The following is a 26773-nucleotide window of genomic DNA, read 5'->3' on the forward strand; positions in this document are numbered from 1 at the left end:
TACACCAATGCTATCCTGTGCGTCAGAAAGAAGGACGGTTCCGTACGCCTATGTCTGGATGCGCGGGAAATTAACAAGATTACCATACGAGACCGAGAAAGCCCACGGCCGACAAATGACATTCTACGCTTATATCAAGGAGTAAAATTTCTAACAACTTTAGATTTGTCAGCCGGGTATTGGCAAATTCCATTGAAGAAGGAATCACGGAAATACACGTCCTTTTTATTTAAAAATTTCCAGTACATATTTCGAATCATGCCTTTTGGGTTATGCAATGCCGTGGCTGAATTCACGAGATGTCTAGACCAAACATTAGGACCGGAATGCAAAAACTTCGCTCGTGCTTATGTCGATGACATACTTATAACTTCGACATCCCTGGAAGAACACTTTATCCATATCGGCATTGTTTTGACCAAGCTACGTGACGCTGGCATGACGGCAAAATTGAAGAAATCTGTGTTTTGTCGCCAAGAATTACCTTTCTTAGGCCATATTTTGACACCAACCGGCATTAAAACATCACCCGAAAAATTACAAAGTATTACTAATTTTCCAACACCAAAGAACGTCAAACAATTGAGAACTTTTCTTGGCGTGATCGGATTTTATCGTAATTATAGTGATAAGATAGCTAAAATAGCTGTACCACTTTTCGGTTTATTAAAGAAGGGACAAACATGGAAGTGGTGCGATGAAGAAAAGAAAGCATTCGAGGACTTGAAGAAAATTTTCATTGAAGAACAAGTATTGCATCACCTTATTCTAGGTAGAGTTTTTTTGTTGTATACAGATGCTTCCGCTTATGCGCTAGGTGCAAAATTAGCGCAAATCGATGACGAAGATATAGAACGAACAGTCGCAATGGCAAGCCGAACACTAAATAGTGCCGAAAAAAATTATAGTCACAGAACGAGAAACTTTAGCAATTGTATGGGCCTTACAAAAATTTAGGGACTTATTGTTGGGTGAACATGTAAAACTGCTTACTGATCATCAATCATTATTATTTCTTAAAACTGGCAAAATTTTCGGTAGTAGGCTAACTCGATGGTGTCTACTTATACAAGAATATGACATTGAGATTTGCCATATTAAAGGCAAAGAAAATGTGGCAGCGGATTACCTTAGCCGGGTACCGGATGTCGTGGAAAACGAAAAACCGAATCATCGTAACCCGAAAGAATTCTTAGTTGCTCATCTAGTGGCGGAACAAATGGCCAACAACGATGTTATCAGGAATGCTTTCCTAAATTTAGCTCAACTTCAAAATGGGGATGAATTTTGCCAAAATATTAAGGGAAAACTTCAAAACATAGTACCAGAACATAAACTCAATACTAAATATTGCATTTCTAACGAAGGTATTTTATTTTACAAAAAGAAACTATGTTCCCGATTCGAGGATTTATGGAAACCGGTCGTACCTAAAGAATTAGTAAAGAATATTGCATGGGAAATACATCATAACTGTGCCCACATTGGTTCCAAGAAATTAACCGCTACCTTAAGTAGAAAATTATACTGTCCGAACTTACCCAAAATTGTAGTGAAAATTACGAGATCGTGCGACCTATGCCAAAAAGCAAAACATTCACAACGCAACTTAGTTGGAGAAACACAACCGATAATTCCTAGAGGACCTTTGCAATTGTTATCGGTAGATTTACTGGGACCATTACCTCGCTCAACTGCAGGAGTAAAATATGTATTTGTAGTCTTAGATGTTTTCTCTAAGTACGCCAAGCTCTACCCAATAGTACATGCTTCCGGCAAGGTCGTCCTTCAGAAAATGAAGAGATTCGAGGCTGAAGTGGGTCACCCCGAAGCGGTTATTTCAGATCACGGTACACAATTTACCAGTTCGATATGGCAAGAAGGATTAAAGGAGATGCATATTACACCCACCATGTCTTCGGTTAGACATCCCCAAAGTAACCCGGTAGAACGACTAATGCGCACGCTAGGCAACATGCTACGCACGTTTTGTTATGATGCACAACAAAGTTGGATGACTAAATTACCATTTATTGAATGTGTTATTAATCATACCATCCATAGTTCTACCAACACCACGCCATACGAAGTGCTTACCGGAAAACCGTCCAATATCATTCCAGAAACAATGGTACCAAAATTACAACATGATGTCGCTGAGGAAGAGCAAGACGAACTGAACGAAATACGACGGGAAACCGAGGAGTTAGTTAGGGCGAAACTAACCTCTGCTGCTGACATGAGAAAGAAGCATCAGAAATTATCCGGAAAAACTACTTTCGATTGCGGAGACCTGGTACTAAAAAGAACCAATCCAACCAGCCAGTTCTGGCAATACGTTACCCGGAAGTTATTTCTACTATTCGACGGACCATACCTCATAACTAAAGTCATTCGGAATAATTGTTATGAACTCTCAGACCTTAACACCAGGCAGATTATAGGACATTACAACATTACCCAACTGAAAGAATATCACAAACCTGTTGTGACCGAAAATATTGAATGATTTATACATATGTTTAAAATATCCTTACGTTGACCTAGCATTCTTTGTATGTTTTTTTTTTTATTTATTGCAACATGTATGTAATATATTCTTGTTAGGATATTATGAGTTTAGTCATTAGTCTTAGTAAATGTAGGAATATGACAACCTCGTTTGGTGGACGATAAATAATAATGAAGATGTAGATTCTGTTATCTATGTGTATTAGAAATGTCATTCTGTTTGTTCTATGTATGTTTAAACTGCACATAATAGACATTTCTAAGAAGGGGCAATCTATAAAGTCAACGTTTGTACTTTAAAGAAATATTTATATTGATCAATTTTGGTGGTTGCAGAAGTCGAAACAAAAAATTGTTTGATTTATGATATGCAAATCTTTACAAATTTTAAATAAGCTAAAACGTTATTTTGTCTCTGGAAGTATGCTTATCTTTGGTTTTTTTTTAAAAAGGTAATAATTTTGTTGTTTATTACTATATTTGTAAAGAATAGGAGATTCTTTTTGATTATATTTTGCTTGCGTTAAAGCATTGATTTTTTTTTTGTTTAAAGAAAAATTGTAGAATCGCGTGTTACAAACAAGGACAAGTAAAAATATTCTTTTAGAATATTCGGTTTGTTCCATTTTTCGGTCATTGATAATATGCGTCCGTAATTTTAGCAGCAAACTGGAAACTTCGTATGATTTGAATTAATACTTAAAAGAGATATCGAAGAGCTGTTTTAGTAACGGTAAGATTTATTTATCGATATATACCAAGAATTAAGTAAATTTATTGAAAATATTGTGTTTTGATAAGAATTGTTAATTATCGTCGAAGATTTCAACACTAAAATTCATGGAAGAACATGCAACGAAAGTTTTATACTAGAACGAAGATCTGCCTAATTATGTTACCTTAATCGACGCAAAAAAGAACGGTTAAAATATCTTGAGGATTTGAGAGAGAGACAATTCAATTATTCAATCGACGACGACTGAACCACGTTAAAATAGGAAAGGCGCTGCAGTTTTGACGACACGAGCTAATAAGAAGACGTCTCGGGAGCCTAGCAGGAGGACAACCCAGCAGCCCGGTCCGCGAGAAGGACCGACTCGACGGCGCAAACTAAGAAGGAGGCGGCCCACGAGTCGAGCAGTAGAACAGCCCAGCAGTCCGGTACGAGAGGAGGACTGAGTCAACGACCTACCCGCTATCCAGAGCAGGAGAGCCAGCTACACGCGGATCGTCGCAGAGTCCTGGTCATCGAGGAAGTCAATACGTCTGTAGAGGCTATAACTGTCACTGAGGTCGGTTGTTTTTCCAGTCCCCGTACAGTCGTCGATTTGGAACGTTTCCCGTTTGTTGAATTTCACGAACATTATTTTTTTTTATAAAAACATTGATTTCCGCCTGAAAAACTTACCAGCGGCATAATTTAAATCCAAATCTGAATCTCTTGTTCTATAATTATTAGAATAACTAAACTAATTAATTTAAATTAACTCTCGGGATCCCAAGACTATTGAATAGTAAATATCTGTTTGGAATTCTTTCAGGGCATTAAATTTGATATAAACGTTAGTCTCTGATGTAGTAATGTTTCACCAACACTCAGTGGTCCACGCTCACTGAGTGCTTTCAATCCTGGCTTAATACATAATTTTACTTAATTTGAACTTACCACAACTTAACTTTCAACAGAAACATATAGAATTATTGAATCGTTTACATGATATAAAACAAATTGTTGATATATTTACATTACACTAAACTTTGAATGAGTTTTTATTTTTGTTGTTTTGTTTTGAACTGGATAAACTTGTTACATACATACACAAAGAATTCCAAGCATTCTAGAATAAGTTAATAGTCTAGAAGGATAAAAATGTGATCAATGTATGTATAATAATAATTGTACCCTGCAACGGCTCTGACGCACTCACATTAGGTCTAAAATACACCTACTTTCGTTACAGACGCAATTTACTTTTATTTACGACACATAAACTAGTTACATTGATTTACCTTGATAATTTTAGCTGTTTGAACCAAGAACATCTAATTCATTTTTTTTTAAACTGACGGAACTCGACGGTTGTGAAAATTTGTTAAAGAAATATAATCAATTTTTTTTAGCTTCACACACCCGTTGGTACGTCACTCTCTCCCGCAGTACTTCAGGTCTGTCTGACACTCTCTCCCGCAGTACTTCAGGTCTGTCTGACACTCTCTCCCGCAGTACTTCAGGTCTGTCTGACACTCTCTCCCGCAGTACTTCAGGTATCTCTGACACTCTCTCCCGCAGTACTTCAGGTCTGTCTGACACTCTCTCCCGCAGTACTTCAGGTCTGTCTGACACTCTCGCCCGCAGTACTTCAGGTCTGTCTGACACTCTCTCCCGCAGTACTTCAGGTCTGTCTGACACTCTCTCCCGCAGTACTTCAGGTCTGTCTGACACACTCTCCCGCAGTACTTCAGGTCTGTCTGACACTCTCTCCCGCAGTACTTCAGGTATCTCTGACACTCTCTCCCGCAGTACTTCAGGTCTGTCTGACACTCTCGCCCGCAGTACTTCAGGTCTGTCTGACACTCTCGCCCGCAGTACTTCAGGTCTGTCTGACACTCTCTCCCGCAGTACTTCAGGTCTGTCTGACACTCTCTACCCGCAGTACTTCAGGTCTGTCTGACACTCTCTCCCGCAGTACTTCAGGTCTGTCTGATACTCTCTCCCGCAGTACTTCAGGTCTGTCTGACACTCTCCCGCAGTACTTCAGGTCTGTCTGACACTCTCCCGCAGTACTTCAGGTCTGTCTGACACTCTCTCCCGCAGTACTTCAGGTCTGTCTGACACTCTCTCCCGCAGTACTTCAGGTCTGTCTGACACTCTCTCCCGCAGTACTTCAGGTAACTCTGAAACTCTCTCCCGCAGTACTTCAGGTCTGTCTGACACTCTCCCGCAGTACTTCAGGTCTGTCTGACACTCTCTCCCGCAGTACTTCAGGTATGTCTGACACTCTCTCCAAAAGTACTTCAGGTATGTCTGACACTCTCTCCCGCAGTACTTCAGGTATGTCTGACACTCTCGCCCGCAGTACTTCAGGTCTGTCTGACACTCGCCCGCAGTACTTCAGTCTGTGTGACACTCTCCCGCAGTACTTCAGTCTGTCTGGCACTCTCTCCCGCAGTACTTCAGGTCTGTCTGACACACTCTCCCGCAGTACTTCAGGTCTGTCTGACACTCTCCCGCAGTACTTCAGGTCTGTCTGACACTCTCTCCCGCAGTACTTCAGGTTGTGTCTCTCTCCCGCAGTACTTCAGTCTGTCTGACACTCTCTCCCGCAGTACTTCAGTCTGTCGTACACTCTCTCCCGCAGTACTTCAGGTTGTGTCTGACACTCTCTCCCGCAGTACTTAAGGTCTGTCTGACACTCTCTCCCGCAGTACTTCAGGTCTGTCTGACACTCTCTCCCGCAGTACTTCAGGTCTGTCTGACACTCTCTCCCGCAGTACTTCAGGTCTGTCTGACACTCTCTCCCGCAGTACTTCAGGTTGTGTCTCTCTCCCTAAGTACTTAAGGTCTGTCTGACACTCTCTCCCGCAGTGTTTCAGGTCTATCTGACACTCTCTCCCGCAGTACTTCAGTCTGTCTGGCACTCTCTCCCGCAGTACTTCAGGTCTGTCTGACACACTCCCGCAGTACTTCAGGTCTGTCTGACATTCTCTCCCGCAGTACTTCAGGTCTGTCTGACACTCTCTCCCGCAGTACTTCAGGTCTGTCTGACACTCTCTCCCGCAGAACTTCAGGTATGTCTGACACTCTCGCCCGCAGTACTTCAGGTCTGACACTCTCTCCCACAGTACTTCAGGTTGTGTCTCTCTCCCGCAGTACTTCAGGTATGTCTGACACTCTCGCCTGCAGTACTTCAGGTCTGTCTGACACTCTCGCCCGCAGTACTTCAGGTCTGTCTGACACTCTCGCCCGCAGTACTTCAGGTCTGTCTGACACTCTCTCCCGCAGTACTTCAGGTCTGTCTGACACTCTCTCCCGCAGTACTTCAGGTCTGTCTGACACTCTCTCCCGCAGTACTTCAGGTTGTATCTGACACACTCTCCCGCAGTACTTCAGGTCTGTCTGACACTCTCTCCCGCAGTAATTCAGGTTGTGTCTCTCTCCCGCAGTACTTCAGGTCTGTCTGACACTCTCTCCTGCAGTGTTTCAGGTCTGTCTGACACTCTCTCCCGCAGTACTTCAGTCTGTCTGGCACTCTCTCCCGCAGTACTTCAGGTCTGTCTGACACACACTCCCGCAGTACTTCAGGTCTGTCTGACACTCTCTCCCGCAGTACATCAGGTCTGTCTGACACTCTCTCCCGCAGTACTTCAGGTCTGTCTGACACTCTCTCCCGCAGAACTTCAGGTATGTCTGACACTCTCGCCCGCAGTACTTCAGGTCTGACACTCTCTCCCACAGTACTTCAGGTTGTGTCTCTCTCCCGCAGTACTTCAGGTATGTCTGACACTCTCTCCCGCAGTACTTCAGGTCTGTCTGACACTCTCTCCATCAGTACTTCAGGTCTGTCTGACACTCTCTCCCGCAGAACTTCAGGTATGTCTGACACTCTCTCCCGCAGTACTTCAGGTTGTATCTGACACACTCTCCCGCAGTACTTCAGGTCTGTCTGACACTCTCTCCCGCAGTAATTCAGGTTGTGTCTCTCTCCCGCAGTACTTCAGGTATGTCTGACACTCTCTCCCGCAGTACTTCAGGTCTGTCTGACACTCTCTCCCGCAGTACTTCAGGTTGTATCTGACACACTCTCCCGCAGTACTTCAGGTCTGTCTGACACTCTCTCCCGCAGTAATTCAGGTTGTGTCTCTCTCCCGCAGTACTTCAGGTCTGTCTAACACGCTCTCCCGCAGTGTTTCAGGTCTGTCTGACACTCTCTCCCGCAGTACTTCAGTCTGTCTGGCACTCTCTCCCGCAGTACTTCAGGTCTGTCTGACACACTCCTGCAGTACTTCAGGTCTGTCTGACACTCTCTCCCGCAGTACTTCAGGTCTGTCTGACACTCTCTCCCGCAGAACTTCAGGTATGTCTGACACTCTCGCCCGCAGTACTTCAGGTCTGACACTCTCTCCCACAGTACTTCAGGTTGTGTCTCTCTCCCGCAGTACTTCAGGTCTGTCTGACACTCTCTCCCGCAGTACTTTAGGTCTGTCTGACATTCTCTCCTGCAGTACTTCAGTCTGTCTGGCACTCTCGCCCGCAGAACTTCAGGTATGTCTGACACTCTCTCCTGCAGTACTTCAGGTTGTGTCTCTAACCCGCAGTACTTCAGGTCTGTTTGACACACTCTCCCGCAGTACTTCAGGTCTGTTTGACACACTCTCCCGCAGTACTTCAGGTCTGTCTGACACTCTCTCCCGCAGTACTTCAGGTCTGTCCTACACACTCTCCCGCAGTACTTCAGGTCTGTCTGACACACTCTCCCGCAGTACTTCAGGTCTGTCTGACACTCTCTCCCGCAGTACTTCATGTCTGTCTGACACACTCTCCCGCAGTACTTCAGGTCTGTCTGACACTCTCTCCTGCAGAACTTCAGGTCTGTCTGACACACTCTCTCGCAGTACTTCAGGTCTGTCTGACACACTCTCCCGCAGTACTTCAAGTTGTGTCTGTTGTGTTTCTCTCCTTATTACTTCAATTATGTGTGTCTCTCTTCTGCAGTACTTTAGTTCTGTGTGTATTACTTGTGTACATGAGGTACGTGTGTCTACTTTCCGCATTACTTAAAGGTATATGAGTCTCTCTTTCATAGTACTACAGGTCAGTGTGTCTTTCCAACAGTACTTCACGTCTGTGTGTCTCTAACCCGCAGTACGTGAGGTACTTGTGTGTCTATCCCACAATACTTTACGTCTGTTTGTCTCTAACCTGAAGTACGTGATGTACTTGTGTGTATATTCCATGATACTTCACATCTGTGTTTCTAATCCGCAGTACGTGCGGTTTTTGTGTGTCTATCCCACAGTACTTCACGTCTGTGCGTCTCAATCCCACAATACTTCAGGTTTGTCTGTCTCTCTCTTGCCAAACTTCAGGCTTTTTTTACAGGTTGAAATAGGGTTTTGTCACTTATGAATTATTGATAAATTTTTTCCCTATAAAGCAGTTAGAAGTAAAATTACACAAAGTTCTCTAAGACAAACAAGAAACTTTAATGTCAATTACATTTCAAGACATTATGGTTATGCGAATGTCTACAACATTGAATTCGTTTTTTATCACCCTAACAACACGTACATGCTGAACTTTGCGGCCCTTGAAACTAATCTCTTGCATGATCTTGAATAAATAAGCAGTTCCAGATAGAAGCTGAACAACCACAACTTCTCCGTCAGTATCATAAATAAAGTCTCTACTAGGTAATTCTCTATGCAAAATGACGACAGGCGTGATTAAAGTACAGTCGTATCCACCATTACAGATGTCAGGTTATGTACACATTGGCTGAGTAAAATTGGGGCATGTAGTGAACTTGCAAGCTACTTAGCAAACAATGTTGTTACTGAGGCCCAACAAAATTTCCAAAAATTTCTCATAGCAAATGCTGCTCGTGTTAAAAAAAAAAATTAATATTCAACAACTCGTTATAACAAAGCACACAGTCCATGTAGAAACGTAAATGAAATCCAAGTTGTGCACAACGTCAAACTTGGTGGGACGGCTGCCGGTTGGTCATGGCCAGGAAGAACTTACAGTTTGGAGGTCTCGTATTGGGCCTGATGCAGTGGTTGTCGTCACTCGTCGAGAAAAGTCCCAGGATGCCACGGCACTGGGCGGTGGCGAGTGCATCGAACAGTATGGTGTGCAAACAAGTAACTAACACGTATTGCACCATGCAGGTGCTGAGCGAGGTGGTGTGTGGCAGGTCGCGCCCGCAGGAGGCTCGGCTGCGCCTGATCCCGTGGCTCAGCAGAGAGCTGGGCGTGGTGATCGGCGTGGCTCAGGCGCGCCTGGCCGTCGCCATCGAGCAGGTGCTGCATGCCAGCCGCGAGTGGCACGTGCTGAGCCCGCAGTTCCGCGAGCGCGCGGTGTCCTTCACCGGCAGCAACGCTGATCTCTTCTGCTGGGAGCTGCACAACTTCGCCACGTCGCACCTCTCCATGGTGCAGTTCGACGACGAGGTGCGCTACGTGGTCCCGGGGCACCTGGAGGTCCCGCCCCACTTCCGGCAGTTCTGTGCCGCGGCCGGGACCACCAACCCCTTGCTGCCGGGGCTCTCCCCGGCGTCCTCCCGGAGCACGGACTCCGAGGACGACCGGGCAGGGGACCTGCACTTCCGGACGGCACGGCCCCGGGGTGGCGGCCGCTGGTCGTCGGACGGCTCGGAGAGCAGCTCCGACCACACCCACCTTCACACAGCGCAGCATCGCGCAAGGAAACTCGGCAAGAGAAAAAATTCACCTACGTTTCTGCACCGCAGAGCGTCTGAAAAGAATCACTTGGCAGTGGCAGACGACAGCAAAAATATTGAAGGTAGTCCATGGTAAAAATTTTATTTTGTTTCTGAATGTGTATTTAAGTTTTTTTACCACCATTACCTACTGACTTAGAGTCAAATTGAGGTTCAACCTGTGTAAGATATGTATTAATTAACAATGGATCTCAGGTTGTAAGTTATGCTGTTGTAGTATTCATTTCAGTTATTTTTCTTTCATTTAGTTTATTTTTCAGGCCTCTGTGAATTTTGTTTAGTTTTTCGTGTGTATATTAATGGACATAACATTTGGAATTTTTAAATAAGAGTGATTTTAAATGGTTGGGTATTTGTTTTGTTTATTGAGTAAGGATCTTAAAAATATTTAATATACAGGTATCAGTTATTGTTGGGCTTGTGTTCGTGTTTTTTTTACACATTTGTTTGATAAGGTGAGGTATTTCTGCATCTTCCGAACAACAATATTTCCCAAACCCAACCTTGTTTAAAGTTGGTTAGTTCCAAGAGATTATGCTTGGGCAAGGGTGTTTATCGTTTGTGTCCTTTCTAAGTGTGCATTTATGATGCAGAATGGTCACATTACAGTGTGTTATGATGCTGATGAAAAATACTTTATGGAGTGGAAATCACAATTCAAAGACATAGAAATTAAAAATTATTTAAATTAGAAAATTTATATGAGATAAGCTAGAATTATTCTGGCGGCACTTTCTTCAGTAGAGTGATTTAATGGCCTTTTATGAAACAACGAACGGCAATTAGAAAAATAAATTGAGTTTTATGACTGTAGTTCCAAAACCATTGGTCAGAAAGCACAGAATGTGAGGGGGCCACAGCCCAGAGAAGCAGAAGGAAGTGGGAAAAAACCACACCTCCAACTTTATTGAACACTCTTTCCTCCACTTCTTCAACCCTAGGTTCAGGAAGCCATAAACAAGAGCAGCCCAAAGCGGCATTAAGGGGCCCGTCTCGTCAGGGGTGTATGTGTGTCGGCGAGCCGGGATGATAAGCGCGACGCTCGCTGGTGCTTCTAGCGCGGTGTCTCCTCTGGACTGGTGCGCAGTCTTCTCGTCGTCACAGGATAACTGTGAAATTTCAGTGGTGACCATAACATTATATAGCCAAGAAATGAAGATAAAGGTGTAATGCAAGTCCCTTAAGTGCTTTCAAGAATCTGTACCGGTTGTTTTACGCCTAAAAATTACTCTGAAAACATGCATTTTAGCCATTTTAACTCTTATTAAAATACAGTTTAAAAATTTAATCGGAAATCAGAAGTACTTTTCAGCCCACAGCGAACTCTTAAATGCTTTTCGTAACTATACCCCACTCTGATATCTTGCCCTTAAGTGACAGTTTACAGGCAGATCATGTAGTTTTCCAAATAAGCTATTCTCATCTCTGTTAATGCACGTTCTTCCATTGGCAAATTACAAGTTTTGCTATTATAATGTGACCCCCACTTTCAGTTCAAGCAGTTTTGGTAATAAAAAAAAAATTTTTTTGTACGGTATATTTAGTGCTGCAAAGTGTGAGCCACCCTAGGAGCGGGAGTGTGGAGGAAGAAGCGGTGGCCGGCACGCTCCGTGCTAGTTGCAGGCGATGCCAGCCGGAACACGGTCCAGCAGGAACCGTGCGAGGCGGCCACTGGCAGCCGTGCTGGTGGGGCAGGTGGCCCGGCTGGGAGAACCAGCGGCGAGGGCTGTTCGTCGGACGACGACGGGGCGGACACCCGTCTGTCCAGGTACAGGAAACGGTGCATGTACGAGTCTCCGGTGTCGTACTACCTGGGGGGGTTCGTGCCCATCCGCAGAGTGCACGGGGCTAGTCCCGTGAGCCCCGACACTTCCTGCTCCACCTCAGGCCGGGGTCTCGACCCTAGAAGAAGACTGTCAAGTGTTGTGGTAAAACCGGCAACCAGTTCCTGACACAGACCCAATGCCAAGGTTCAATTCATGTGTGTGATTAAGATTATTTTTCTATGTTCACCAAGGAAGTGAGTTGTTTACCGTATTTACTCGCATAATCGTCGCAGCAATTTTACCAAATTTTATATATAAAAAAAAAAGTGGGGTGCAACCATTATGTGAGGAAAAATAAAAAAAAAAATTTTAAGTTAATTTTTTTAGTAAATCGCTTCAAAATGCTAAATTAAAGAAGTTAATATCTAGGTACATGGTACCTTTATGTAATATTTATTTACAACACGCGCAAAATAAACAAAACAACTTTTGGTTACAAGCAGTTTGGCAAAATAAAAATATAGAATAAACTCAAAATTGCGAAAAAATCAATAAACAAAATACATTTCTAAAACACATTCAGTCTGAACACACACCAAGTTTATCTATTCATTGTCTGAACTAGATTCTGATGCATCAGATTCATTTGCCGGGACGTCAACGTCATCTTCGTCGCCGCTGTCGTCACTGTTCCGGCGCCAGATCGTGTCGTCCTCCGTACCGTCTAGTGCACATGAGTTGCCAGTCTTCTTGAAACTCTTCACGATTATCTCATGAGTGATGAGACCCTAACTTCGCATTTTCCACTCGCAAACCAAGAGCAATGATGGTCGCTTCAGCTTATTCCCTTTCTTCAGTTCTTGCGTCCCACTGGCCATCCACTCCCCATACAGGCGACGGAGATGTCCCTTGAACGGCTTGTTCACGGAGACATCTAGGGGTTGCAGCATCGATGTCAGGCCACCTGGGATGGTAGCAATATCAGTCCTCGACTCTTGCAAACTTCGCTTCACTTCCTCAACCAAATGAGCGCGGAAGCTGCCCCACTCCAACAAGGCCTTTTGTTTCAGGAGACCCCCTGGCCGGCGCTCCCACACAGTCTTTACCCAGTCCCTAACGAGCTCAGCGTCCATCCAACCCTTTTCTTGAGCACGCACATGTATGCCCGTCGGCCGTCACTGCAAGCATTACTGTGCAACTCATCCTCTCATTCCCAGTAGTGCGTATAATTATGCTTGACTGCCCCTTCTCGTTGACTGTGGTGTTCTGCGGCATGTCAAAATAGACCGGCATCTGATCTGCATTAGCTATCTGCAAGAGGAGGCAGTCATTTGTTTGCCGCATCCGCAGAACTAAATGCTGGAACTCGAACACTTTGTTGTCAAAGTCCTTCGGCAACTTCTGGCAAAGATGTCCCCCGCCGGAGTGAAAAATTTTCATGTCGCATAAATCTCGTCGCCCACCCACGACTGGCCTTGAACTGGGCGTGCAGTATGCCACGCGCACGTGCTTCGTCTCTACCCTTGCACTTGATCATTTCTAGAGAATCACTGCACGCGCTGTTCCTTAACTCACGAATGTACTCAGTCACTTGCGCATCCACTTCAGGAAACTTCCCACGCTTAGGCACTTGGAAAGCTCGCCTGGATGAATTTGTGTTATTCAAGTTGTCTTTTTGTTTTTCGCCAGTCACGAACAAGGTTTTCACTTACTGAAAATTCTCTTTCCGCGGCCGGATTTCCGTGCTGTTCTGCAAATGTGATTATGCGCAACTTGAAAGCGGCAGTATACGAATTGTATTTACCCATATTCTCACAAAATGAACTTTCTCAAACTCTGCAATTACCGGTACTTTCCACTCCAATGAAAACGAGATAAAACAATGGCATCACAGCATCTTATCTTCCACACACACTCCTTCCTCCCACACGGCCAATTAGGACATGCCGCTCAAGGTTGGACCAATGATAAGTGCCACACGCCACGTGAAAGCAGGCTGTTCCATTGTGTTTACGGCTGTTCCGATCGCGCCACACGCCACATGAAAGCAGGCTGTTCCATTGTGTTTACGGCTGTTCCATTCGCGCCTCAGTTGCCGTCAATAAATTAGGGTGCGGCAATTATGCGATGGCGACGATTATTCGAGTAAATACAGTATTTTGGTAAAGTCAAGTCTACATATTAGCTCCAAACCTCTTAAAGCCATTTGTAAATTTGCTTTATTTAACATATGATTTGTTGTGTACTTTGTAATAATTTATATGATGTATCATAATGAAGAATGAAATATTTTATCTGTATATATTATAATTTGCCTTTTAATTAAATATGTTTTTAATTTTTGTTATGTTTAATGTCAACCAAACAATTGGGTAATTTAATAATGAACACAGATGGGACAAAAAAAATTGTAATATGAACAACAGTAAATATTTTTTACGAGAAAACTTACAGACTAGACATATCACAATTCCCTTGTACACAATACTTGAATGAAAAACAAGTGTCTGAAGGCCTAGAAGTGCTGTAGTTAATTGTAATTTAAATAATTAGTTTAAAATTATTAATTAAATAGGAGATTGTTTACTGCTTGTTGAAACTTCTCCATTTGTTACTTACAACTGCCTTGACATTATATGACCCACTCAAGAGGACAGTAAAATTAATTTATGCCTAAGGTGCAAGGGGAATTAAGGGCGTTCATTAAGCACAGTACTATTAAGGGGCCAACACACATGTCTCACCTCACACTTTCCATTGTGGGCAATATTGGGGTGAGGTTGACACCAACCGTTTGAGAATGACCCTGAGGTTTATGTGTCGATAACTGCCTATGCGGCTATCAAATGTCCTGGTGTTCCTCCACGGTGACATGTGGATTTCAATCTGCTAAATGCACCTCGGTGCAGCTTTAAAAGGCTCACCGTTTAACATATACTTTTTCTTTCGCGACCACCAATTCGCGAATAACAGCTTACCTACTCTTGTAGTCGACGGGGCGCGTGCGAGCCCATCCTTAGAAAAGGAAGCTGCATTTGTGAACTGTTTGACTCTCCCCCGCACTGGGCTGTCCACAGGCGAAACTTGTAAATGCTTTCCTAAAATAATGTAATTTGTAGTACCGTATTGGCCCGAATATAAGGCGACCCCGAATATAAGGCGACCTGCAGTTTCAGGAGGCCAAACAAATGTAAAAATAATTTTTGGTAGAAATTAATGTGAAAATTCATTAGACATACATTTTGTGTTGATAAATCGTTTTTGCATTTATGTATAACAATTAATTTATATTTATCACATTACTTATTTAAAATAAGTTTGAATGGCCTACCCTAAAAGTCAAAAGAAAACAATTAGAAAATATTTACATTTTTAAGTATTACATTAGAAATTTTTTCGTATGTTTACTCTAATGAAGCTGCATAATTGTCATCTTCAGAGCTGTTTATTTGTCTAGAGCTCGTTCCCCGCCGTTCCACCGATGTGTGATTGTGTGATTGTTCATTTTTCACAGTTTACTGTATCTACGAATTTAAAATTTTTACAATGGCTATTAATCACTCTTAAAATACAGCATTTAACTTTCCGTTTGACTTAAGCTACGTATTACCACAGAACAAGGCGTATTACTATTTAGTAGTGTGTTAAACGTAAAAAAAGCAAACAAAGAATGCATCTTGCCGGAACAAAACAAGTGGCTAGCAGACATGATGAAGCATACGGCCATGAATAACTCGGTTACGTGACCGCGTATATTTGTCCATATTACTCTCTGACAGAGAGAGTCTGTTCTATGAATTTGAAAGAATAATCTATTATAATTATGAAAGGTTTTTACATAAATAAAGAGTGTATTATTAAAATAGCTTTTGAAGCAACGTACCAAATTCCTGTTAATATGGCGTCTTCGTGCGTGTTCGGCAATGTTCGTTTTACAACAAAGAAATATTGTGGAAAGACAGTTGGCAGCCGTGAATTTCCAAACATTACATCCGAAATGTTTGTAAACGTAAAAATCGTTCTGAAAATAACTTTGATATTTTAGTACAAATATTTCCGTTAAAAATCTGAAGATAAATTACCGTAAATGTTAACACGCGATTGTACACAAAGTACAAATATGAATTGTGAAATAAAAGGTTGCCATTTTGAGATGCTTCAACATTCACGTTTTTACTCAAGAACAAATATTTTAATTTTCAACTTCAAACAATTGTGAATTACTGCAATATTAGGTGGATTTATCGTTTTTCCCCGTGTGAGGTAACAAAGTTTTAATATAAAAAATTGTGAACGTTTTGTTAAACAATGTTTCTACTGTAGCTTTCAGCTTGGAACTAATGTTTGCGGTTCTGACGTCTTGGGTGCGAAAATAAGGCGACTTCCAATTTTTGCATCTTTCGTTTATGTAAAAATGGTCGCCTTATATTCGGACCAATACGGTAATTCTTTCTATAGGCCGCGTCACATGAGGAACATAATCGTGGGAGCCTTCGCCTGTGCTTAACCATCAATATGCTTACTGTCCTATGCAACTATGCAACATCGTCACCAAGATAATTAATATGTAAATGAACTGAACTCTATTTGCCACGAGACGTAGCAGACGTCCGTTTTCTGCGCACCTGTTTCTGGACTTGGGCCATATGTTTTACTAGTGTTTTGTAATGTTAAGTAATTTGTGTTTCGTCATCCTAAAGTGCTTCGCCATGTACTAATGTTTATGTGTCACTTATTGTGTATACTCGACTGAGAACCCCGGCTGTTGGAGCTCTGAGAAGCTATGCTGGTCAGTAAACTACTAAATGAGCACATGGCTGTTCTGGTATTCTTACACAGCCCTCATACATGTGGTGCTGAGGCATGGCAAACTCTAGAGCATAGTGGTTACTACCCCAATAGTGCCGCCACGCTTGAACGAACAACCACTAAATACAGCATTCTTGCGGAACATTAACACACCATGTGATTCGTTGTCGTGGAAATACATACAGAGGAAGCTCATTGGCAACACCTGTAGGTGCTCCATCTGCTCGCTTATGCCTTTATGCCATCAGGGGTGCAGTGCGATGCATGTGCAACATAGTGCAGCGAGGTGAACAGATGCCACCACCAACGAATCGATTGTCGCCCGAAAGGCAATCGACCAGTGACATAACTGTACTTGTTAATTGTTTATTCATGTGATCAAGGAGTATGACAACTTTCTGTATCAGTGAGATCACACCACTGAGCAACGTCCCCCGTATTCCTCGCACTGCCACGATAAAGTACATTTACGTTAGCTAAACATTACGTATTTATAGAAATCCACATTTTATTCATGCAACAGTACAAATCCTCAGTAAAGCATCACAATGGAATATGTTGATGGTGAGTGTTTCCCCTGCATGACGAGGCTGCAATACGTGGTAGCGTGGCCCCTTGGGACAACTGGTTTGTGGGATGACTCTCTGATGTGCCTCAGTGGGGACGTCTTGCAGTCGGGTTGCTCGCACCGAAAGTCCTGCTGGCCGACTCAGTCTGAGTGCACAGCATGCACGTCGTCGGTACCGTCCATGCTGTCCCGCGGAGAACTGCCAGGGTCGGTCGAAGGTGGGGCTGGCTCGCTGGCATGTTGGGGCTGCAAGCATGAGCCACTGGTGTCGTTCAGGCTGTAGAATCAATCATTCTTTGGTCAATTTTTAAAGTGGCAGTCTTTGAAGTGCTCGTGATAGTACCCTGGAAGACACACCTATGTCAACCGGAAGTGATGTGATTTGCTAGCCAGAATTTCTGGTGTGTGAAGGTGCACAGCCCATTTCAAGCTTCATGTTGCACCACTGGACAGGACGGCTTCAAGAAGGGCCTTGGTGTATTACCGTGGTATCATTGGTCCTGTTGCGCTGGCTGCAGACGACGAAGTTAGTGAGACTTGTCCTCGATGTGCCTCACCGACCTCTTCTACTTCCCCTACTTGCCCCGTTTCTAGTGCCACGCATGCTCACACAAGCTTCTCGTTTCCCCGGGCCTCTGCCTTATTGTCGTTACTGTCATTACCTGAACTGGTAGTGAGATGCCGGATAGTTTGCCACTGAGGTGAGTCATGGTTGTTGCATATGTAATTTCTGTTCGCTAGTTTGTGTGGTACGTGGTGGTCATACAGAAAATTTAATGCAATTGCAACTTAATATTTTACCTTTTTCCAATTATTGTTTCGTACTACCACCTCCTAAATTTAGTTTGGTTTCAACGTAGTTTGTGCATGCGGGTCGTGATACATGTTTTTAACAGCCTTTATATATTTGCCATAACGAGTCTCAGCATGTCTTCTGGCGAGTTGCCCTTCATTTTGTTACATTTTAAAGGGGTTACGTCCCATTGGACTGAGTCCTCTGGTACACCCAGTATTGTCCAGGCCTAACGGGTTTGAGAGCACATATTCATGATTGTCATTTTGTGCTAAATAAAACAAACATGATCTATTGCTTTATTTTGCTTAGCCCTTAAGTGAAACACGTGTGTGCACTACATACTCTCTTTAATTTTATAACAACATAATATTGTTTTGTTATATGTTTGTAATCCCTCTATAATAATAATATTGTATGTATCATCTTGTTTAAAGTTTGTATTTATTCTTGTGCTCAGTCATTGGTTGTACTACCACCTCATATAGTTCTTTAACATTTGGCTTTACTGAGCTCTGGTTTGTTACACTTTGTTGGACTGTGTCGCTTAGCATTTGTAACATACGCGATGTTATGCGATTACATACTGTTAAGTTCAAACTGAAGTTTTTTTTCCCACCTGTAATCACAACCAGCTTGAGTTAGTTAATGTTTTTGAATATGTTGAATTGCGCTGGTAACATAGAAATTGTAGAGGGTTACAAGCCCAGCTGTGCGAGAAAGCTATTGTTTAATTTTTGCAATTCTATTCATAGGTTCATGCTACATTTTTAACATTTTTGTGCGTTCAACTATTCCAATAAAACTGTTTTCTGCTTGTGGTTTTTGAAAACTTAAGAGTTCCTTATTGTTTTTGCTTCCCACATAAAACTCATAGTTTCCCTGGTACCATGTACCAGAACATGGTTTCCTGCACTGATTTTGTCATTAGTAAATAGGTATTTAGTTTATTCCAAGGAATTGGAACTAACTGGGTTCTTTGGTAACGCAATAAGTTGCGCGGTTATAGCTACAGAGAAACGTGTGTGAGAGGAGCCTCACCTGAGACGGGTACTGGGCCGCGGTCACAGCGACTTGCTGCAACTCTAGAAGGATGCGAGCCTTCTCTTGCGACAAGCGAACCAGGCGGTCCTGCATCTCTCGCAGCTCTCGCTGTCGGTGAGCCACTTGTGCCCGTGTCTCCGCCACGCTGCGCTGCGTGCCCGGCTGGAAGCACATGCCGGCACCTCTCAACAAGTAGTCTATTGTTTTGGAGACTTTTTTGAGGTGGTAATACCGATAATAATAAGTTGGTTTTTCTGTAGGATTTTAATAGACTCTCCTAATATACTTTCAAATACAAAATTTAAACTGTGGTAGAATCTCGGGATGTATACCGCTCTTCTAATTCAATTTTTTAATTTTTCCTTAATTTGGAGCTTGTTCTCGGACAGGTGGTCATTCTCAAAGTGCGGTGGTTTGTTCCTGTGAGGAAAAACTATTGCACGATCATCAGATCAGTGTGTTCCTGGAAGTGCTGGTTATAGTGTTACTTTTAGTGATGCTGAATGCAGTTAAGAACATGTTTCCAAATCAACCACTTCACCTGCCAGAGAACTTTCCTGTTCAAAACCTGAAGGACGAACCCTGTAGTTTCAGATTTCGTGGTTTAAAGATTTCAAATGGCTAAGTATTGAACAAAATGTGAACTGTATTACTTGTTTCTACTGCAATCAATATCGCAATTTAAATCCAGACAAAATAATTGTGACAAAAATGGAGAATTCCTTCACAACGGACGGTTTCAAGAATTGGAAGAAAGCTCTGGAAAGATTCCATGCTCACGAAAAATCAGATTCTCATAAACAAGCTGTTTTAAAGTTATAGTCATTTAAGTCAGTCTATCGAAATGCTACTAAGTTCCACTAAACAACAAGAACAGAAAATAGCTAAAGAAAACCTTCAAAAAATATTTAGCTGTTATTTGATTTTTAGGGAGGCAAGGCTTGGCAATAAGTGCCATGAGTCAGACAGTGGAAACTACAGTGCTGATTGAATCTGCGATCAGAGAACGTTCCTGCTCTGAATGGGTGGATGAACAAACAGAGATAAGTTTACTTCAGGAGAAATTCGGAATGAGTGCTTAGTATGATGGCAAACAAAATTGTTAGTTGTATATGTAACAGTGTTCGTTCACAAGATCGTCCAATATTTTCCGTTATCTGCAATGGTACCTGTGATATAACTGGTGTTCAGCATTCAAGTATTTGCATTCTCTGGGTAGATGCGGATCTTGAACTACATGAAAGGTTCTAGGACTTTCCAGCACAGCAGACACAACAGGTAGGGCTACAGCATCTGCTATGTTGGACGTATTAACTAGGCTACATCTACCCATCAGTATGCTGCAGGGACAGACGTACGATGGTGCTGCTAATATGAGCTGTATATATAATGGAGTGCAATCGGTAATTAAAACGAGGCAGCCATTAGCACTGTTAGTTCACTATGATGCTCATTGTGTGAATCTTGTAATAAGGGAAAGTTGCGAAGTGTCTTCTTTTCTGTCATTTGAAGCACAAGGAAGGTTTATTCCTGTTGTTGAATCTAAATATATGAAGGTCCAATAGGTCATATCAGTAAATTAAAACCGCTCTGCTCTACAAGATGGTTTTACAGAGGTATCTAAAGTCGAGAAATTGTATATAAATATGATATTACTAGAAACATTACAAAAAAAAAATTCCGAAACCAAAAAGCAGCTTACAAGTGCTTCTGGTCTGTTGGCGCACTTCGAATGTGGCACAACCTTATTGGTTCTATTTTTAGGGCAGAAAATAATTGGCATGTTGGAGTTTCCGAATAAGTCATTTTAAAGTCGGCAACAAAGTGTATTAAGATTGATTAAGGGTGTTGCAATAGTTGCAGAAAGTAATGACAACCTTCGCAACAAAGAAAGTTTTAAGAAAATAATGCAAGAAGTGAATGAAAAAATAGAATAATTTAATTTAAATCCCATTTCATTGACAAGAATGAAGAGAATACCAAGAAAGTACACAGGATCGGGGGAAGATTGGGTTCCTGAAGACACAATGCTTATTACAGGAAATAATATTTTGCCATAATTGATGCAGCCCTGAAAGGTTTAGAATCATTTGCTCAGTTTGATCTCTTGCACCTTCAGCAATTAAAAGATACATTGTTATCAAGTTTGGACGAACAAAACCTTATCAATCTACTTCGAAATAATACAGAAATAGATGTATCATTTTTAGTTGAGGTGAAAATATTTCTGCAGAAGATTTGGTGTTTCATGTGTCAGTGATTTTTGTAATATATTACAAAAAAATGTTGCCAGAAGTCAGGACTATGTTTAAGAATGTTGAAAACTTAGTGCGCCTTTTGGTTGTGGTGTTTGCTTCTCCACGCGGAGCTGAGCGGAGTTTTAGCTCCCTATGAAGACTAAACACATATTTAAGAAACAGCATGACTTCTCACACACCAAGATCTGCTGGACCTTCTCAACCTGGACGAGTTAGCAGCCAGACTTACTGCAGCCAGTGACCATCGATCAACAATCTCCGGTACAATCAGTATTCCAAAGTAGGTAAGTGAAGTGATTTAATTCTGACAATTCAGTAGTGCCTGTCAGTACATGTGTGACTGTTTTCGAATTGAGTACAGAATTCTTTTAATGAATAGCTGCGACAAAACTTGACCTTTTTTTAAAATAATTATGTGTAACGGCTCAAATCTTCTTCTAAAACCGTGCTTAGCTGCTGTAAGTGACTTAAGTCCGAGGGAAAGGCCAGTGTAAAGCAAACTGTGATTGATCTGCACTGAAGCTGGCGGGGAATACACAGTTAAGATGAACTGTTTTACTACTTTTTTATTTTTAAAATTTGCGCATTTACCATGGATTGTCTCATCAACAAAAATTGTGGTTCAAACTGAAACTCGACGGAGGTACTACCATTTAAATAAATTTCTTTGATTCGCCACCAAATTTTAAATGCCAGAGAAGCCCATGACTGCACACAACCTGTTATATAATGTATGTTGTGACAATATAGCTTAAAACGATGTAAACTTAAACCACCTGTGACTCTTGGGCCATAAACTGGGATCTCTCGGTCTTTGCTGTTGCCACCTTTGGGTTGGGCGTTTCTAGCATCTTTTCCACCAGCTCCAGTGTGTTTCTGAAACATACATGCACATTCAGCACGATAGTTTACTTGCCCACTTTAGTGTACATCAATAGTGGATTGTAACAGAATAAGCAATGGCTTTGGTAAGTCAATAGACTAAATCGTGCAAATTTCAAATTGTCCTTGAAGAAATGGAAACAATTATGTTTAGTTCATAATTTATTTTTATGAAAACAGACCACATTTCGGAAAGCAGCCTAAAGGGAATATTTGTTACGATGGTAAAACCTAAAATATTCTAGAATGTCGGAGAACATTCAGGTTTAGTGTAATTGAGCCGACCTCCGTAGCGTAGTCGGATGCACACCGGCTTACGGTGCGAGGGGTTCTGGGTTCGAGTCCCGGGTAAGGCGTGGGTGTTAATTTACATTAAGAGATTTGATTGCTACGATATGATGAAGATTCAAATGATATAGTTCTTTTTGTGAGCGAAAGCCGTTAACCACTCAAAAAAAAAAAAAATTAGTGTAACTGATATTGTATTTAGTATGTTGTGCAAATATTTTTTGAGTATTTTATTATATTAATTTTTTGCACGACATTTTTATAGCTTAATATTTGTGTACTAGTCTACCCGTGCGGAATTCCGCAGTGCGCACGAAATATTTTTGTGTGGCATTCCAGGATTCTTTAAAAATTTGGGAGAAATGACATTTTGAAGAAGAATAGAAAAAAGTAAACGGGTGTAGGTACAAAAGAAGACATGTAATTGAACACATCAGTACAAATAGCTCTTACACATTTTTTTACAGAAGTATTATATTCAAACATACCAATAATATACGTGTTTACAAAACCTCTTTAAATACAATGTTGGAAGTGATGATATGATAATTTTCACTTTTTGGTTATATGTTCTTCATTTCTAACTGATGCTATGAGAAGTAAATGTAAAAGGTTATGTTTGTAGTGACGTCGTACGGTCACCCTAACGTCCGAATGCCACCCTAAAGCCCGACCTGCAACCGCCAGTATCCAACCCCGCTAACGGAACGCGCCCCTAGCCATGGCCCACCCGAGTCAGGCGAGCACCGCGGAGCAAAGGTAGAATTAAAGCCCATGCCTTAATCGACCAGACAACGCGATTCCAGTACATTGTAAATTCAACATACATTAATGATCACATCACTTTTAATTAACAACCCCGTGCAAAGGAAGTGCGGCATAGGAGTGTCCAGGTCACTCACTTGTGGTTTTTTATTAATACAATTGTGAGTGCTCCCCTTGTGGCCTTCAGCCTAATTTAAATAAAGTAGTGTGTGACTTAATGTAAACCGCCCCAAATTTTCATGCATCATTTGCCACTGAAGCAGTCATCAAGCGACGAACAGTCTCCAGTGTGACTCAGATTATTCAAATTTAATTAATGTAAACTTGTTAAATCCAATTTCCAAAAGGTATATATACATTAGGTTAATTGTTAATTTTTAATGTGTGAATTTCGAGCCACTTACAATCTTTTGTTAATATAATATTTTATGAATAACGGAACTTTAGAAAACATGGTGCGAGAGGATGCTCTCCCTTCCCCTCGCGCCAGGGCCAGACGCCAGTACAGAGCGACTCACGGACCAGGACGGACGTGCATCCCACGGGGAGCCTTCAACCATTGTCTACACTGATTTCATTCTGGTAATTGTAGTCACTCTCCAAACCTTTTCGTTATTAACTCCCCGTGTGCGCCCGGTCCTTTTACGGTGTAGGGCCTATCCCAGCCGCTTAAACGTAAAACTCCCCGCACAACACATTACGCGGGGCAGTGCAGTATACGGCACGGGCCGACTCCCGCAATAACAGACATTTGGTTAATTGCAGAAGTGCACAGGCACTGGCCACATCTAGTTAAAGACTTTTAACTAATTTCATAGCGAGCCGCGGTCCACTCAGGTGGGCCTGAGCGTCGCCGTTTGCAATTTACGGGATTGGCCGACTCCAATCGAACTCTCCCCCTCAACCTCGACTGGCGTGAGGGCTTAACCTTTGTGACGGCGCGTCAGAGCGCCCAGTGTAAACATTGTGTAATTTGTGTAGGGAAAATAGTGTAATTGTAACTGTAACTGCAAGTGTAATTGCCAACGTTAATTAAACATCCAATCCGCACGCTCCGTGCAAGACGTGTAGACGACAGTGCAAACCAGACTCGTGTACGTTATTTGTGAACCTCCCCAATCCAGTTAGGGATCAGCGTGCTATGCTGTGTAGGGCCAGTAGTGCATCAGTAATTAGGGATCCCTAACACCACGACCACCGCCGCCGTTCCTAGTGTTTCACGCAGGGGCATACGTACCCACCGACCCACCTCGTGGTTAACCACCGAGTTAGCCTGGCGCCCTCCCGGACACGTTTCACGTAGAAAACCAGCCTTCCTGCTAGGAACTACGCCGGATCTCGAACACGAGAACCCGGGCGACGGCAGTAGGTTATGTTTGTGATACAAAATATCAAAAGTAAATTCTAAAGTACTTATAAGAAAAGTCTGACATGTCAGTAGTTTTGGTTAAGTGGTTTTTCGGTGGAATTTTTTATTTTGTTGAAGGATCTCCCAAGATTTTTTTATCATAAGTTTTGTTTATTATTACGAAAGTGCAATTCAAAAAAAGAAATATGTAAATGCTGATATTTCAAACATAGAGTAAATAAAGTACTAGTACAGAGTGGACACTCAATGCTATTGCAGTTCTACGTTTTTTTTATTCAGAAATGCGCTAGTTGCTATACAAAAACGCAAACTTGACAAACATTAAAACGAAGTTGCAATGGCTTAAAACCGAGATAAAGTACCTTCTGGAGTAAGACTTACGTTTCAAATTTTAAGTAAATTTTAATTTAAATACAACATTGATCCTAGAAAGTACAATTTGCAGTTAATATGCTTAAAACACTAATTTGAATAGTAGGGAAATTTGCAGCTTCAACTGAATGTTGGCCAGCTTGTGACTTGTTTCGTTTTCTTTTTCCCCTTATAAGCAAATCATTTAATTAAATATCGGTAAACGTAACATATAATGATTTAGGAGAGTAATATTTTTAAAACAATAAGTAAATTTCTTACCTTCGGGACAGTGTTTAACTTAACCTCATTTCGGTTAAAAAAAATTTCTTTACGTAGCATAACATTTGTTAAAATGCATAACATGTAACACATTTTCGGATTATAATAAATTGCTGCCTTTTTTATGTCCAAGAAATATTTTCTGTTCTAGTAGAATCACGTTGATTGAAGTTAAGGTTAGGATTTTCGTAGGTACCTACCGAATTGCATTACAAATCGCAAACAAAATGCATAAAAAAACGTGCAGAAGTATATAATCATTAACACAGGCAATGTGTATTTCTGGCAAATTTAACTGCCTATGATGTACAATTTTTCCACAATAACTGAAATGAAGCTGTTACCAATGGCATCTAATTCTTTATGGATTAGGTGAAAGTACAAATCTTTATCGTATCTTCACTTCTTGAAGACACGTGTGTAGCAATAAATTGTTAAGGGAAAAAAACCTTAATTTCAACATAAAAATTTAAGACACTTCATTTTTTCGCAACCCTCACCTCGGTAATTGTTCCGTATCACGTATCCAAGTTTATCCCTTGATCCTGTTGGCATGATCATGTATGATTTATCCGGTGGCACATGATGCTTGCTGTTTTAATTAATGTTAAAACAGCAAGCATCATTACCACAGGATCAATGTATTCAGGATCATGCCATTTATTAGTATCAAGGGATAGACTTGAATACGCAATACGAAATTTTTACCCACACCTCCCTCTCAACCTAAAAATAAAATTCATACAAAACATTTAGACTAATTAAAGTACATAAGCAGCAAGTTTGAGCAGAATTTGAGACTCATTGACATTTAGAACAGTACCTAAGTATTTATGTATTGTGTGCTTGTCCTCAATGTGCGACTACACACTACCTAAAAAGAGGAAATTCTGTAGGGCATGAAAACAAAATGCTCATCACTATTTTAATTACACAAAACTTTTATTTTGTTTCGTTTTAATAATTTACACATACCTAGTTTCGTCAAGCGGAAACTTAAAGTAAAGTTAATTATTATTATCTCTTCTCTTGTTGTAGCAGTAGTTAACACAACACTTAGCTGAATCAGGCATGTTTCATAACAGTGATTTATAAAGCAGTTCATGAAATCATTGATAATTTTTAACGAGATTACTAATTCAACATGATTGAAACAAAATTTCCTTAGAAATTTTTTATTAACCTAATATCGCTTAATTCAACGCCGACCGACGCCATTAATTATGGTGTTGATGGATAAAGGATAAACAAGTGGTTCAACGTGCCAACGAAAACTCGTTTATTTTCTTTTAAGTAAATATATTATTTTCTTTTCAACAATATCAATTTATGCCATAAATTTGATAAAATGTTAAAACAAATGTAATAATTATTTAATCAACGTGGTATTTTGATTATAATTTTTATGCTCAGATGTTGGATAAAGCTGTATAGCAACTAGAAAAATGCGTTTGCTATACCCTATGAAGTGTCCCCCCCCCCCCCCCTGTTTACAAAAGGATATCCGATTCGATATTTATCGAATCTCATTCAGTATCGAAAATCGACGCAACCTTTAAAAGACATCTTCTTGAATGATTTTAAATCTCAAATTTAAGAGAAGCCGTACATATTTAGACTGTGG

The 26773-nt window shown here is 41.5% G+C and overlaps 2 protein-coding genes across 11 annotated transcripts in view; one reads left to right on the forward strand and one right to left on the reverse strand.

The window, feature by feature from the left end:
* LOC134530866 (uncharacterized) overlaps positions 1-14050 on the forward strand; it is a 32820-nt gene extending 18770 nt beyond the window's left edge. For 7 of the 9 annotated variants that reach the window (XM_063366166.1, XM_063366151.1, XM_063366142.1 and 4 more), the window contains exons 5-6: positions 9429-10036; positions 11592-14050. In XM_063366166.1, the coding sequence (XP_063222236.1) occupies positions 9429-10036; positions 11592-11926 (943 nt within the window). In that variant the 3' untranslated portion in view covers positions 11927-14050. Of the gene's footprint in view, positions 1-9428; positions 10047-11591 lie in introns of all 9 variants that reach the window. The other 2 variants (XM_063366202.1, XM_063366184.1) reach the window with 2 other exon arrangements.
* A 2989-nt stretch (positions 14051-17039) lies between these two features.
* The window catches only part of LOC134530908 (uncharacterized), a 35067-nt gene continuing 25333 nt past the window's right edge, over positions 17040-26773 (reverse strand). Inside the window, exons 5-7 of one of the 2 annotated variants that reach the window (XM_063366215.1) lie at positions 21989-22088; positions 18952-19116; positions 17040-17363 (exon numbers count right to left, since the gene is read on the reverse strand). In XM_063366215.1, the coding sequence (XP_063222285.1) occupies positions 17259-17363; positions 18952-19116; positions 21989-22088 (370 nt within the window). In that variant the 3' untranslated portion in view covers positions 17040-17258. The remainder of the gene's footprint in view (positions 17364-18951; positions 19117-21988; positions 22089-26773) is intronic. The other variant, XM_063366224.1, reaches the window with a different exon arrangement.

The sequence above is a fragment of the Bacillus rossius genome, chromosome 1 (genome assembly GCF_032445375.1).
Source record: "Bacillus rossius redtenbacheri isolate Brsri chromosome 1, Brsri_v3, whole genome shotgun sequence".
NCBI classification, from domain to species: domain Eukaryota; kingdom Metazoa; phylum Arthropoda; class Insecta; order Phasmatodea; family Bacillidae; genus Bacillus; species Bacillus rossius.